This window comes from Dermochelys coriacea, chromosome 1 (assembly GCF_009764565.3).
Source record: "Dermochelys coriacea isolate rDerCor1 chromosome 1, rDerCor1.pri.v4, whole genome shotgun sequence".
NCBI classification, from domain to species: Eukaryota; Metazoa; Chordata; order Testudines; family Dermochelyidae; genus Dermochelys; species Dermochelys coriacea.
In genome coordinates this window covers 234,213,465-234,230,391 of record NC_050068.2, presented here as the reverse complement: position 1 = coordinate 234,230,391, position 16,927 = coordinate 234,213,465, and the positions used below count along the sequence as shown (strand labels likewise).

At 38.9% G+C, this 16,927-nt stretch overlaps 1 protein-coding gene across 16 annotated transcripts in view; it reads left to right on the top strand.

Annotated features, from left to right (window-relative positions):
* SOX5 (SRY-box transcription factor 5) overlaps window positions 1–16,927 on the top strand; it is a 394,764-nt gene that overhangs the window by 215,004 nt on the left and 162,833 nt on the right. For all 16 annotated transcript variants that reach the window (XM_038386648.2, XM_038386652.2, XM_038386640.2 and 13 more), the window contains exons 5-6: window positions 7,261–7,433; window positions 10,422–10,490. In XM_038386648.2, the coding sequence (XP_038242576.1) occupies window positions 7,261–7,433; window positions 10,422–10,490 (242 nt within the window). The remainder of the gene's footprint in view (window positions 1–7,260; window positions 7,434–10,421; window positions 10,491–16,927) is intronic.

Here is a 16,927-nt window from a genome sequence, read left to right as displayed (position 1 = left end):
TGGAAGCATACAGAGGGTTTGTGTGCATGTACAAACACACATTCACAAAACTCACAAACACGCAACAGTGATATAGCATTAATAATTTGGTTAATCAATGACTGGTAATAAATGTTAAAATTTCTGGTGAAAGACAGAAAAAAGGTGTTTAAATTCCATACTTACCCCCGCCAGTTATGTCTGTTTATCAGGGTACATTTCCTGAAAGAGCATAACATAAACTCCCCATTGCCCCACATACAGAACTGCTGTTGACGTCAATGGCAGTTCCATGTGTGGCTCAAGAGGAGAATATTCCCATTTAAAATGAATACTACCAGGCTTTAACACTATGATTTTAGAGGGAACCTAACCAAGATAAAATTAATGCAACAAATCTGAAGATGACTTATATCAAGTGCAATCCTATTGGCTCCAATGGATTTGCATAGGCTGTAAATTAGTACAGAATTGGACCCATATGTTTAAAATAAATCCCTGTGTGTTTCTAGCGACACCTAAAATTACTGAAATATACACTTCACAATTTATGCTGTTAGTTTGTTTTGCATTTCACTCAGTTTGGAGAATGAAATTAGGCATCTGATCCATTTCACTTTCCAGTTCCCATTGCTTAGCACAGTAACATTGTGTTGGGGTTTCCAACACTCAGGGGAAAGTTTTAAATTGAAGAAAAAAAATACAGTGGTCTGCGATGTGGGTGGTGGTGGAGTAAAAATGTCAAGGAAAAAAAGTCTGTTCAAATGAAGTCTAATCCCGAAGTTGTATCCAGACTTGGACATAACTCCTATTGATGCTGGTAGGAGCTGGGGCCATGCAAAGACTGAGGGATTTAATAAACTTCCCCCTCATATCTTTTTTTTTTAATTTTAAAGTTTGTAAAACATTGTGCCTAAATTAAAGGCCCATCTTCACTTCAAAAAAATAATTCAGATAACTAAGCAAAAAACACTTGGACATCACCAAGGTTTTAACTAGTGATGGAGTATAAATATGTTCCCATCCACACTATTTTACCACTGTTTTGCCAGGGTTAAGGGTAAGGGACAACTGTTTTGTAACTTGGTTCCTTGATTTGGTTGGTTTTATAGTGTAGGTATGGTCTGTGTTCACAGTTCCCTTTAGACAGTGTCCAAATTATTAGGCCCTGACCTAACAAAGGTTTACATAAGTGCATAACATAACAAACTGTGAGTACCCCCATTAAATTCAATGGGTGAAATCTTAGTCCTGTTGAATTAAATGAGAGTTTTGCCATTGACTTCAGTGGAGCCTGGTTTTGACCAATGAGACTATTTGCAGTGTATAAAGTTAAGTGTGACCATACACAAGTCACTTAACCTTTGTGCCTCAGTTTCCCCATGTTTAAGAAAGTGTTAAAAAGGGATAATAATGCTTTCCTGCCTGCCTGCGGCTTTGAGAGGATTAATTAATTATTGTTTTAAAGTGCTTTGAAGATAACATGAGCTCTATACTATATGAGCTAAGTATTATTACATTGTATCACAGCAAACCAAACATGTTGCACTGTTTGAGATATGTAGAACATCTTGAAAAAATGGCTATTCCCATTTAATGGATTTCCCCCCATTTGTTCCCCCATGTACACAGGATTTGATTTTTTTAAACAATAACTATGTTTTATGATATGAACATAATACAATGTAATTATGTTTGCCAGGCTTTATACTAGCACATTGTTTTCTTTGATTTTCTTTGAAAAACAGATACTGACAATTCAAAAGCTATTTAGGTAATTACTTTGATAGTAAACTGACTCGGGGGATAAGTTTAACTGTCTGCTATTTTTTCCCCTGTACGTCTGATTGATAATTTTCCTAGTTATTTAACAGTGTCACAGAGATTATACAAAACCATACTGCAATGTTTTGCATCTATCCTTTTTGTCTTTTATCTGATGGAGAGTGTGTGGGGGCAGGGAGGAGGGGATTCTGATCGCATGTCCATCAGCATCTAAGGATTATCTGACAAAATAAAAATGTCATGGTTATCCCAGTTTCTGAGTTGTGCTCTCCAGGAAATAAAAATGAAATATTTTTGCTGCTGTGAGTGTCTAAAACCATTTGTCAACCTTCTGCTTGTTCTGTTTTGTGTGAATACGATGGGGTTCTCCTCTTACTTGGTCTTATATGTGTCCTCACTTTAATGTACATTAAAATGTCACTGCCACCACCAGTCTCAGACTGAGAGTCGGAGCTGAGAATGTGTAATCATTTTAGTACTAAACAATATTGTGGATAGTGTCAATTTGGGGGTAAAATATAGATTTAACCTTACAGAATAGCATTAACTTAGTCTTCCATTAGTGCTGCCGGCTGTGGCTGTCAAGTGCTCATTGTGACTGTGTCCACAAATATGTTTTGTTCCCAGTCCCTTCCTTCATGCCAGTAGAGAATAAACAGAGGGGTCTGGAAAGTGTCTTCACTCGTAACTGCAACTAGTCCTGGGGTTTGCTTTGATGCTTATATGTGTGTGGGCTTGTTTGATAAAGTTCATGGTGGAAAATCCACGTTGTGCCACTGCAGTGCTAAGGAACAATGAGAACAATGTGTCCACCTAGAGCAATATATCCTGAACGGCAGGTGGCCTGGTGGTTAAAAAGCTTTGTTAAACATGAAATGCACATTTATTGTGGATTTGATGGTAATTCAGTGTAATTTTAAGGACAGTCATTGTTAGGCCACTTTCCTTTTCCTTTTCAATACTTGTATGAAATAGTCTAACTCATTGTCAGTTTGTATATTACCACAATGGGCTGTTCCATTTTTTAATCACTCTACCATGGTGTAGACTTAAAGCACTGAAATCATGTGAAGAGTATATGAATAGTATAGACTAGTCTCCAACAGCCAGAACCTTTATAAACTCAATTATCAACAGGACTAGCTCTGAGCAAGTTTAACAGGCAAGCTGCTGGAAGTGGCTGCTGGGGGCAACAACCTGTCCACAGTAGGGTTCCCAACATTGCTACCAGCTTCACTGATGTTAGCTATAGTGAGAGCTTTTTGTAAAAATTCTGAAGAGTTACATGACTTTGCAGCTGTCTTTACAGTGTCTTTCATTGCATAGTTGGTAACATAGTAAGATATATTTTTGAGGTAAATTTAAAAAATCTCTACAAACTGAAATTATATTTAGTGAAATGTCAGCAGTTGTGTGCATGGTGGTTAATATCTGAACCTCCTCATGTTGCATTTTAAGGAGTAGTAGCAGATAGGACAAAATGTCACTTTTTCTGCTTACATGCGTCCTGCATGATCAGCAGAACAGGCATGTGCATGAAGGGAATATGTTTTTGAGTTGTTACATCAACTTACATAACCACTTTCAGTTGGTATTGAGATTGGTTTAATAGCAGCAGTTCAGGCCATCTGTACAACTCCAGCTAAGTTTAAAATGAGGTAGTAAAATCAATTTAAAAACCAGTTAGAATTTTAAGGGCTATTTTCCCAATGTAAATCAGGCCTTATTCTTGACCAGATAGCATTTCTACTTGTTCTTTCATTCTGAGCAATAATTATGATGAGCATGAGGGTCGGTTTTCAAAGGCAGCATTATATTCAACTCTTATTTGTTTTAAAAGTAGATGAACTGTTGTTATAACTCTGTGCAGTACCTAGAGATGAATACATAGTGCACAGAAAAAGTTAATTTTGTTACATACATATTGGTAGTGACCAAAATGTGTTGCTTTTTGACAATGGTTAGATGGCCAGTGTGAAACATGTCTAAATCTAAGCTCTGAACCCCATCTCTAATTTAATTGTGCTTCTACAACTTAAATAAAGCTGTCCATTTCTCTTTGGAAGAGATTTCTTTCTCATGAATGGATTAATAAGATTAAGAGACCGTTCAGAAAAGTTTAGATGTGTCTTATTCGTGCCAGTGTGATGAGTGTTTAGTCTCTCTTAGGCAAAGCAGTCTGGGCTTAGAATACAGAACCAGGTGTCAGAACTCCTGGATTCTCTTCCCAGTTCTGCCATTGACTAACCATATGACTTCTATCAATTTACATACATGAAATACTTCTCTACTTCTAAGAGTTGTTGTGGGATGTATTAATGTTTTCTGAGTTCTTTGAGATCCTCAAATGAAAGGCACAGTATAAATTCACATTACTTGATAAAGTCATATTAGTTAACTATCTTTGACAAATATCACTATATTTTTCAAATAAGTTATTTGACAAATATTTATTCTCGCCTGTCCCTAGCTTAGAACTAGGCAAATTCACACCCACACCCACACAGCCACCCCCTCAGTAAATATTTAGAATAAAATATTTGCAAACACTTTTTCAGTGTTCAACCAGCTCCATGTAAATCAAACAGTATTTATAATATTAATCTTTTCAGTGATACAAAATAGTAAATGTTTCTTTGTAGCTAAGATCGCTGGGCAAGGATAGTCCTTTAGGATAATTTAATTTGTATCACTTAGAAAAGCTGCACATCCCCTCCCCGCCCCCCCGAAAAACAGCCAGGGAATGGGGGGAGTCGTAATAGACACTTCTAACTTATTGCATGACTTAAACTAGTGCTTTGTCTCTGATGTTGATGTGAAAATTGTAACTTAAAAGTGTTTTCTCCCCCACTCTTAGTATATTACCATAAGCTCCCATTCTTTCTCACAAGTTTTAACAGAACTTTAAAAAAGTTCTATAGTTTGTTTCATTGCATGTCTCAAGTTTACAGCATACCCCCATGGGTCTTTTGATAGTGTTAGCAAATATGCTTCCATCAATAGTGAGAGTATTTTCCCATAGATCTCTCTCTTTTATTATAGACTTTTAGTCGGAAGTTCAATCAAGTGACATTACTTTTGTACCAAAAGCCCTGACCTATGTATTTTCCCAGATATACGTAACTGTCTACAAGTACTTAAAAGATTTGGAATTGGTTAAAGTGTAATGAAAGAGTGTTGCTGGGAGCACTGGATGAAAATAAATGAATTTAAATTAAGCTAAATATGACAAAAATATCCCTAATAGTGACATGTATTCAATTGTGAAATCATCTTTCAAAGGAAGCAGTAGATGTCCCACCATTTAAGAGGAGAATACTGTGTCCAGTTCTGGTGCCGACAATTCAAAAAGGATGCTGATAAAGTTGAGAGAGTTCAGAGAAGAGCCACGAGAACGATTAAAGGATTAGAAAACATGCCTTATAGTGACAGATTCAAGGAGCTCAATCTATTTAGTTTAATAAAGAGAAGGTTAAGGGGTGACTTGATTACAGTTTGTTAGTACCTACATGGGGAACAAGTGTTTAATAACAGGCTCTTCAATCCAGCAGAGACAGGTATAATACGATCCAATGGCTGGAAGTTGAAGCTAGACAAACCCAGACTGGAAGTAATGTGTACATTTTTAACAGTGAGAGTAATTAACCACTGGAACAATTTACCAAGGAGGTGATGGTGGATTCTCCATCACTGAAATATTTTTTAAATCAAGATTGGATGTTTTTCCTCTGCGACTTATTCTGGGGAAATTCTGTGGCCTGTGCTATACTGGAGATCAGGCTAAACGATCACAAGGTCCCTTCTGACCTTAAAATCTATGAATCTGTGAAATCCAATCCAGAAAGCACTGGTAAATATATTGTAGGGAAGATTCCTGCACTGGCAGGGGGGTGGACTAAATGAGCTATTACCAGTAGCTCTTTTCATGTCTGATTGATAGTTGGCTATGAGCATGGTTAGTAAAGTTGCCACTTTTTCTTTTGTTGAATTGGAGAGCATTGGTGACATTGGCAGCAGAACACTTTTCGGATTTGAGACAGGTTTGTGTGGCAGGGTTGTCCCAAAAGCAGACTGTTTTAAGAGGAGGCATCTAGACAGAAGGCTTATCCATTTCCTCAAGCTTTTGGGGAAAGAACTTCCTGGGTTCTGATTTCTGTAAGGGAGGGGAGTTTTGCCAGGGTGGTGCTGGTGGATGCTGGTAGATTACCTGCGAGTATATTTTATTATTTAATTGATCGTCTTTTCAATTCATGGCAAAGGTGCCATCATTGTACATAGTTTTTGATTAATATATTTTGATTTCTCTCTGATCTGTGAGGCTCTTACTATACCATCCCCAGATCCCCTCTCATTCCTTTCTGGGTGAAAGGAAACCTGCTGTGGTGAAAAAATTGGATGGTGGTAATTAGTGCCTATTTCTGGGAAAGCATGAGCAGAATGTATTTCTAGTGCACTTGTACATAACAGAAATTTGGTGTTTGTAAAATAACATAGCGAGCAAGTTGGGTTAATGATGGCAAGTGGATAACCTCTTAACTATTTCTACTCTACACTAGATTTTAAAAAATTCTCACCAGTGATCACAACCGTGGTAGCAGCTATTGGCATTTTAACCAGTGTATCATCTAACCCTGATCAGAGCAGAGCTGGGTGACATGGCAGCTAGAATGCTGACAGCTGCCCTGCCCTAAAGAAAAAAAAAATAAAAAATCTAATGTGCATAAGATTTCTATTCTTCAGAATGCCCACTTGTACAGTGGGGATGATAATACCTATCTCACAGGGGAGCGGCTTTTCTGGAAACAGAAAAATGTGGATATACAGTTTTGAGAGAAACATTTTCAAAACGAAAAGGAGTACTCGTGGCACCTTAGAGACTAACAAATTTATTAGAGCATAAGCTTTCGTGAGCTACAGCTCACTTCATCGGATGCATCCGATGAAGTGAGCTGTAGCTCACGAAAGCTTATGCTCTAATAAATTTGTTAGTCTCTAAGGTGCCACAAGTACTCCTTTTCTTTTTGCGAATACAGACTAACACGGCTGCTACTCTGAAACCTGTCATTTTCAAAACGGTTGTGAATCCTGTGAAATGTAAATAACTGAAAGTTTTCACAAAACTGTTTCTCCATGTTTCTATCCGCTCTACTGAATAGGCTACTGGAAGAAAAGTGGGGGGGGGGGAGCAGGGAAAGGAAATATTATTAACCCCAGTTTTACAGATAGGTAACTGAGGCACAGAGAGAATAAATAAGTGACTTCCTCAGGAAAATAGTGGTAGTGCAGGGAATTGAATGGTGCCTTAATCATCCTCCCTGTCTCATTTTTCTGTGAAGTGTATGTCCCTAGTTGTTCCAGAGCAATGCACTGCAATATGCATTGTGATTTTGCATATACTGTACTGAAATTCTGTTTATATTGAGACTGCCATTTAAAAATTACCCAGCTCTCATTTCTCTCTCTTCCCTTTACCTTTTGTCACTCTATGATGTCCAGGGACTCCAGAAAGCCTAGCTGAGAAAGAAAGGCAGCTTATGGGTATGATCAATCAACTGACCAGTTTGCGTGAGCAGCTGCTGGCAGCTCATGATGAACAAAAGAAACTGGCTGCATCACAAATCGAGAAACAACGCCAGCAAATGGAGCTGGCTAAGCAGCAACAAGAGCAGGTGAGTGATTATTATAGCGAATCTCATTCTAAGCTCCTATTCATTGATGTTTAACTTTCCAATAGTTTATCTTTGAGGGTTAAATTTCTCAAGATTGTTCTCAGCCCAGAATTAATTTTTTCTTTTGTTTTGGGGTGTGGAAAGTCAGGTAAAAATATATCGAAGCATTATTTTATTTTCCATAGGGTTAAAAAATTGTGGTTTTTCTACTTTTCAAATAGTTGTCCCACTGTTTTGGGAGACAAAAACTCAAAAATTGTTTTGTTTTAGGAGTGCAAATAAAAACACAAATTCAGCCTTGCACAATGTGCCTGTGCCAATGGCCACTTGAAGTCAATGAGATTGGTTGTGCATAACAGAGCAAAATGTGTCCCTTAGATAGTGCAGTGCCACCATAAAGTGCGGTTTGTGAAGTTTGAAAAGAATTGAATGAGAAATGCATAAAATGTGAACCCCTGTAATACTTGTCTTCCCCATTTAAGAGACTGATTTTCAGCCCTCACAAATGCATGCATCTACACTTTGCAGGCACAAATATGTGTTCACACTTATCAATACATGCATATGTTAGAATTTACATGCAAAATCACCCCTTTTCCCAATACTTTTTTCTAGGCACAAATTTTCACAAAAGTGAAAGCACATGTATGTGTCTGCCCAGCTTTGTGTAGACAAAAATTGAGGACAAGCAGAAACCTGGCTTAAAATTGTGCCCTAAGTGTGTGCTGAGTGCTGTTATCCAGATACACTATGTCTTGGGTGTGTGTTTGGCTCTAGAATTCTGCATCTTGAAATAAACAGATTTGAATTTATTTGATGGGTTAGACATTCCATATGTTATTTCTTGAATGTATTTCCTGTAAACATGGGAAAACAGTGCATTTATTTGAATGTCTGATCAATTATAGCGTTTTCTTATTTTTTTAAAAAAGAGTAAATTAAAGAAAACACCTGTATGACTTATTTGAAACTCACAAAAGTCTGGAAATTCATTCATTATTGCCAAAACTATGGTAACTCCCCCACATTGCATATATATAATAAAGCACACCAGTTGACAACATACAATGGAAAACACTGCATTATGCACAAGAGGAATTATGGTTGCTGTGGGAGCTATGTCTTTGTTTTTACTGGTGCTTGGATAGTTAAAATTTCATCCTTAGTGCTGCATATCGTGGCTGAGCTGTTCTGTGGAATTCCCATTTCTTGAACATAAAACCCTCACAGAAGAAGAAATTCTTTAAGGGACACCAGGAAAAATGAATAATCCATTAAATCAGAGTAGCCCTTCACATTGTTGCTGGTATACACACAAAGGTGGAGAAGCATCACTAGCAAGATCTTTGTGGGGAGACATACATCAGGACCTGTACCCTTACCTGTAGAGGTCACTATTGTTTTAATACCACTGAATACCAAAAGAGAAAAGGAGAATAGAGTGAGAATGCAAAAAAAGAGCAATAAAGCAATCCCGCAGGATAGAAATCCTTGTGGTCATGCATTATATACAAACTGATTTTTATAAAAAATACAAACTAAAGTATTTATTTAATCATTAACAGCGAGCCTCCCTAAACACACACAACTTTTTTCTTTCCCCAGCCTATCAAGTCAGGTACTGATAGGAGTTTCGTATGCGACTAGTTTAATAAAGGAAATTAAAACTTTATTTGTGGGGAGAAGCTCATCAGTTCTCCCTCGATAAGTGGATATTATTCCCATAAATTTTGAGACTTGCATCAGGGGAAGAATACTCCTCCAACAATGCTTGCAGTGCTCTGTTAGCAATTCACATGAATGGAGCAGTTCTGGTGACTGAAACAAAACTCTTGTGGAATTCAAAAAAAGAAGATGCCTTTTAAATTTTAGCAGCTTATTTCCCCTCAGCTCTGTAGGTCTTCTCTATACTAAGGGTATGATTTGCAGCTTGTATAGCTCCAATAGCTGGTATCTAGCTAGCCTGATAAATATAGAAGTGAGGATGTGGCAGCGCAAGTTCAGTGTGGGCTGTACAAGCCCATCTGGCTCCCTTGGTACATGCTTGTTTGTGCAGCTGGTGATGAAGCTTGCACTGCAGTGTCCTCATTTCTAATTTTAGCAAGCTAGGTAGAACAGAGCTAGCATGGGTAACACCTGCATATGCTGCAAATCACACCTGTGGCTGCAGTGTAGACATAGTCTGTGAGTCAGAACTCTTTTTGTACCTTCTCATCAATTGTAAATGGGATCTGTCCAGAGTCACACAATCACCCTACTCAGTGAGAGGGAAGGATGGTCTTGTGATAAATACACAGGACTTCGAATCAGGAGACTTGGGGTCAGATCTTCAACTGGTGTAAACTGGCACACTTACACTGAAGACACAGTGGAGCTATGCTGACTTACACCAACTGAGGGTCTGGCCCCTTGTTTCTGTCTGTGGCTTTTTAGAGGTTAAGTGAATTGCCCAAAATCAAGTACCATTCTCTTTTTGCCTCTGTTTCCCTATCAATAAAATGTAGATAATAATGCCTTCCTACTGCTTTTCATATTTGTAAAGCTCTTGGAAATCCTTGAATAGTAGGTGCTATAGATGTACCATGTATTCTCTTCTTTGCTCCTTTTTCCTCTTCCTCCTATTTGATGTCTTTTCCCAAGTGCTCTTCCACCAACAGAGAGGGGCAGGCAAGCAGTATTCTTTAAGACCAGTGGCAATATGATTCTATAAATTGGCTAACGAGAAAGGACTCCTGTATCACTCTACGCCCCATCCTCCCATCAGTACTGACTGTGTTGTCCCCGAGGTTCACTTTTTCATGAACTGGCTCTACCATGATGCACAAATGTGAGCCTCCTGCCTCTGTAGCACATCCAGCTGCTACCACCCACACCCCACAATGTCACTAGCTTAATAGAGTGGTGTCAAGAACTAAGAAAGGTGGGAAATTCCTTTGTAACAATTCCATGAATGATGGTACAAATTTTACATTTGCAATTTCTCCACAGATTGCAAGACAACAGCAGCAGCTTCTGCAGCAGCAACACAAAATTAACCTTCTTCAGCAACAGATCCAGGTCAGAGATTGTCACCCTACCTATAATTCCTAATTTTCACTTTCCCCTTCTTTCTTCCAACTCCCTTCAGTACAGCAAGAGTCTTTGTAAGAATCTATACAGACAGATGTTGGTATTGTATTTTAAGAAAATGGATAAGGATGTTACTTGCCATTAAGCGCTAAGAGTAGGATTTTGCAAACCCTTACACTTGTGATTAACTTGACTCATATTGGAAGCACCATTGATTTCAGAGTGCCATTCACATGAGTAAGGGTTTGCAGGATCAGACCTTGGAAAGGTGGCTCTCAGCCTGCGGCGCATGCCCCACAAAAGTGTCTTTAGTGTCTCTTGCAATTTTTGGGTGTGGAGTTTCAGATCTCTTCCAATTCTATCTTGAGTCTTCTGCTGAAACAGTTTTGCCCCGTCTTTTGCAGCCAAGTTCCCCTTAGGTATCAAGAGAACAGTCTAAATCATTTAATAATTCTAGAAGGGACTCATTTGAAGCAAGAGCCAGCGAAAGGATTCTGGAGAGCAGCTGAGTAGGTGAGGTCACAAGTGGCTGTGTGCGTGCTCCATCAGTGAAAAAGGTTGCTAACTCTTGTATCACAATGTTATGGATGTGATTATATTTCCTTTTCACCTGTTATTGCTTATTATTTAATCTTGTTTCTTCATCTTCCTTCCTATGGTAGTATACATTTTATGCTCTGAGAGTCAATAGCATATTATATTTAAAAGGTAAAAGTTTGTTCCTGCTCTCTGATGTTCCAGTGCACATCACCTAGTGCCTAAAATCACTGATTGTACATGCTGGTAGAGATGGATCCAAACACCCCAACATATGAAGAAACTTTGGGACTGGACATTTGTGGCTGGGTCTGATTTCTATAATTAGATGATTCAGCCTCCTAGATTCAAAAAGCCTTGAACTTTCAGGGAAGGTTAGATCCAGATCCAATCTTCATACCTCAGGTCCATCTTTAATATTTAATATTCAGCATTGCATAGCAACTGGTTTTATGTGGTATGAGATGATTTGCACTGGTTAAAAATGTGTGCAAGATACAGGGCTGTGTGCTGTTGTTAGATGAGCTGTTGCAGGCCTCACTAAAATCAATAAGGTAGTATGGTGTGTAAATCAGAGGATACCTTGGCCTGTAATAAATGCATTGCTATGCTCCATCACATGATCATTTCAAGATGTTGCATGTCAACCTGAACCCAGAAAAAATCACGAACACTATGGTGGGTTTTCTTGTGAATTAAAGTTTAAATCGTGCTCTTAGTGACTACAGTGGAGATTAATGGAGAAGAAAATTTAGACTGGCATAGTTAGTTAGGTATTGAGATCTGGTGGTAAAGTACAATAGAAGGAAACTGAGTTTACCTTCCTTTTGAAAGGTGGGGAGGCAAATAGGAGAGGGCAGACTACCACTGTCATTGGCCATCTTGATCTAAAACTGAAATCAATCCTGCACTGTTTTGGAGGATTGAACATTTTGGTAAAGTTTGTTTCTTAATTTCAACAGTTCTTTGTTTCTCCTTCTCACCTTTATTTTTGGGGAAGTATGGACAGAGAGAGGTGGATGCCTGACTGCCTTTTTTGACGAGGCATTCTGAGGAGGTCTGTTGCTTTCCTACTTCTGAATGCTCATTGACCATATAAAATACAGCACAATATCCCGTGGCTCTAAATTCTGTATTTACATGAAGCCAAAATGTTTGGGACTGTTGTTGTATTATAACTTTTATGAGGGAGGTGGGATGGTGTTTTTTGCTGGTATTGGAGGGTATCTTTCCTTTTTGAGTATGTCAGGTGAGAAATGTGGACAGCTGGGAAAAGCTGTGGTTGGATATGGTAATAAAAGAGCAGAGGTGGAATTTGTAATTCCTTCTCTTTTGGCATGCTATTGTGGCTGTGGGTATCAGAGGGTTTTCTGGTCTTGACTAAAGGTGTGGTGGTAGATTGTGTTTGCTAGACTCTACCTCTTTACACTTCAACTCAACCCACTGGCATGTGTTAAAGTCTACATTGCCTTGTCTATTCTAGAATATTAGAACATGTTAATTAGAATGTGGTAGCTAACACATTCTAACAAGACATCATCTCTCCTATACCGTGACATACCCTTGGACTGGTTTTAACCTGAATTTGATGCAAATTTAAACTGGGAATGGAATATATATTTTTAAATACTTCCTGTCAGAAGAATGACATTTCCACTTGGCAGTGAAAAGGAGTTTTAAATAAGGGTTTGCATGAGGAGGAGCGTAGGGTCTGGGATCTTATAAACATAAACCATTCAATCTCCCAGGCTGTTTGAGTTGAGTAGCAAAGGCAATACTCATAGGGGTGATACCATTGCAACCTGACACTATGCTTAGTAATACAGTTCCCTCAATGGGGTTTGGATCAGGACCCAGCTCAGCTGCCTTTTCTTTTTGTTGTAGTATTAAAAATATATCTCTTTACACTACTTACTGTATTTCTTTTTTAAAAATTTTTCTTGCGTGTTGTGCATGTGTACTTGCACATACTCCTGTTTTTTTAATAATACAAATCATTGAGCCCAGACTTTTCCTTGAGTAATAAATTGAGGTTTTAGTGTTTTGTTTGTAAAGAAATATCTGAAGTTTACATGGGTTTACAACCATGGCACAATCTCTGAGTAGCTAGATATGTAATAATTTATAAAGCATTCCAAATCACTGTGGTAAGTAGATGCTGTAGTGTGCTGTTTGTTCAACAGCATCAGGATTTCTCTGCCCAAATCTTTCTGTAATTCCTCAGTCTCAATTGCAGAAAATTATGGGCCAGATCCTCAGCTGGTTTACAACAGCATAACTCCACTACAATCAGTGGAGCTACACTGATTTATGTTAGCTGAATAACTGGCCCTTTATGATTTCTCTTTGTAAAGTGCATGCAATTCTTTGTGTCGGTGGAGAGATTTAAAAAAAAATCTTTATTGCTGCATCTTTAACAAAAGTCTGAAAAACAATACAAGAAATCCTACCACGACCGAGTGATGAGAGGGAGAGAGAGAGGAACCAGATTTTAGTTTTAAATTTCTATTTATGAGCCAAGAGTAAGAGGGGAAGTTGTTTTATAAACAATGAATAAATTGCAAATAATAATAATAAAAATTTGACCCTGTTTCTTTTAAGTGTAGAGTGTAAAAATGAAATACGTCTTCACCAGGGTACTGTAAAACACAGATTGATGATGAGATATAGAGCCTTTTATCTCTTGAGCCCTGACCTAAGTCAGTAGTACATGAAAGTCAACTCACTACTTATCTGATACATGCTGCTGGCTTAGGAAATGAGTTGGTGGCCTGTCTCAACCCATTGTCTAGGGACCTCGGATGAAATCCTGACGCTATTGAAGTCAGTGAGGGCACAAATTACCCTGTGTGCCTACTTCACATAAAACACTATCCAAGCTGGCACCCTTTTTTAGGCTAAATCACAGAGATCAAGGTTTGAAGAGAGATGGAGACATCTCATTCCTCTAGAGATGGTTCCTTGGCTTCTGCCTGTCTAAAGAACTGTCACTCTAATCCTGAGTGACACAGGGCCCAATCCAACTCCCAGTGAAGTCCGTGGAAACAGCCGGGTCAGGTATAAAGTTTTTTAAAAATATGAATACTACTACGAATAAAAATAAATATTTTCTTTCCATGGAATAATCTAACAGTTAGTGGCAGAGAGAAATAACAGTTCCAGAGGGGAAAAATAGCTTATTCATTATAAGGAAATGGAGATGGTGGCCTGGTCACTCTACTTCATGGATTACTCAAAATGGTCAGTGATTTTTACAACAGGTTAAGGCTGGTGGAACAAGGTTGTGACATGAAAGTCAAATGTGCCACAGAGGCTGTGGGTTCAGGCTTTTTGATCCTGCCCTAACTAGTCTATCAGGCTTCTGTCTCACAGGTTCTAGAGTTTTTAAACAAACTGCCTTAGATTTATTGACATGGAAATGTTCCTACTAAGTTGGGATTGCTGTTTGACTTATGAACAATTGATTGATTAGGCTTCAGCAATGAACCCAAACTATTTATGACAAAGGATTCATTTTACTTGAGCCAAATTTCTCTAAACTTATTAGAGTTGTAGTAATTCCGGATAAATTATTACACACACAAAAAAAATCTATTGACATATTGTATTGAAAACATAATACCTTAAAGTTAAAAAAAACCAACAACAACCCTGACTGACCTGCTGATTTATGACTCCTTTCTCCGAGTGCGCTAAGTTGGAAACATTTCCTTCTCCATTACCCCTACCAAACAAACACCAAGACTTGCAGATACAAGCAGGGATAGATTACAAGGTATATCGCCTCTTTGGAGGACGGGAAATGCTGAATGTATCTACAGTTCAGTTAAAGTATCCACTTCTGTGACGCGGAAGAAAGACACGATAACTACTTGCACACAGAAGAATGTACTAGTCACATGGGTATCCAACTGAAAATACATATCCCGTCTTGTTACATGGAGAGGGAATGTTCATTAGAGCAGGACTATGGGTTTGTCTGCATATACAAGTTGGCCGGGTTTAAATAAAAGTTGAATGTTAAACAAGTGCAAGTTTGTGTGTAGACTAAGGCCAGGACTCTGTCTATGACCTCAAGGAAGGTCACTGTACTGCAATTTATGCTTTGGAAAAATGGATATCATCATTTTTATCTGCTTTGCAGGGTGCTCTAGAACTAATTTGTAAGGGGCTTTATATTTATTCTCCATGTGTTTTAATGCCGTTTTAGAGATGTGAAAATGAAAAGGTATTTTTCTTACTGATTTTCATTTGCCCAAGTATTCAGTTCATCCTGCCCTGCTCTCCCTGGACTTGCTCTTCCAGTGGAGCTGCTACTATTTTTTTTTTTTTTTTTTTTGTAACTTTTCCATTTTGTGTGAGCAGCTCTGATAATTCCAGCTTGTTTTTCAGAACAGTTCCTTAGCTGACTGCTTCCGCAAGAGCAAGCAGAGGAGAGCACACATGAGCTCAAAGTACTGCTTTGTTGGACCTTCAAATATTGGGCTAGATTCTGCCCTTGTCCTTCACAGCCATGCTGAGGAGAAACCCTCATCCTCACCTCTGCCAGCTTCTCCGTGCATCCACAGAACACCTACTGGCACCAGCTGGCAGGCTGTCATGGAGCCAGGGCTCCCAAGGCTTCTGGGATCCTGGTACTTGGTAGCTTGCCTAGCAGTGAGCTTGGGAGCTGAGGTTTCCCATACTCCTCCCCTCCCCCACCCCCAGAAGACAGCCTGAGGGTTGTCCGGGATTCCTGAGGATCCACAGGCACCCAGCTTCCTGGGCTGCCCTCTCATCATCAGTCCAGTGGTTCCTCCCCTCCTGTCATTAGTCCAGGGATTTCCAACCTCCCCGCTCCACCCCACATTCCCCTCAGGAGCAGCACTGGCAGACAGGGAGACCTGGGACAGGCGGCAGCAACACTGGTATGTTCCCGAATCAAAATATTCCCATTCACAGGGAAATTCTGAGGTTTGAGGTTTCAAAATCTTGAACACTTGCAATTTCCAGGAGGATGGATATCTGATTTCTGGCCAGCCCTATTAAAAAATCCAGCTATAATTTTTTTTAAGGGAGAGTGGAGGGATTTTAGGGGTGTTTTAGCTTTCTCTAAAACATTTTGAAAAGATTTTAAAAGTTTAACACGTAGGTTAGAAATGTCAGAGTTTTCTTCATTAAAACAGTCCAAACAATAAAAGACAATGGACTGATTCTAGCTTTACATAAGTATATAGAAGCAAGCTGATTTCAGAATGTTTTATTTCATAGTAGCAGCCGTGTTAGTCTGTATTCGCAAAAAGAAAAGGAGTACTTGTGGCATCTTAGAGACTAACAAATTTATTAGAGCATAAGCTTTCGTGAGCTACAGCTCACTTCATCGGATGCATTTGGTGGAAAAAACAGGGGAGGTTTATATACTCACACAGAGAACATGAAACAATGGGTTTATCATGCACACTGTAAGGAGAGTGATCACTTAAGATAAGCCATCACCAGCAGGGGAGGGGGGGGGGGAGAGGAAAACCTTTCATGGTGACAAGCAAGGCAGGCTAATTCCAGCAGTTAACAAGAATATCTGAGGAACAGTAGGGGGTGGGGTGGGAGGGAGAAATAACATGGGGAAATAGTTTTACTTTGTGTAATGACTCATCCGTTCCCAGTCTCTATTCAAGTCTAAGTTAATTGTATCCAGTTTGCAAATTAATTCCAATTCAGCAGTCTCTCCTTGGAGTCTGTTTTTGAAGCTTTTTTGTTGAAGGATAGCCACTCTTAGGTCTGTAATTGAGTGACCAGAGAGATTGAAGTGTTCTCCAACTGGTTTTTGAATGTTATAATTCTTGACGTCTGATTTGTGTCCATTCATTCTTTTACGAAGAGACTGTCCAGTTTGGCCAATGTACATGGCA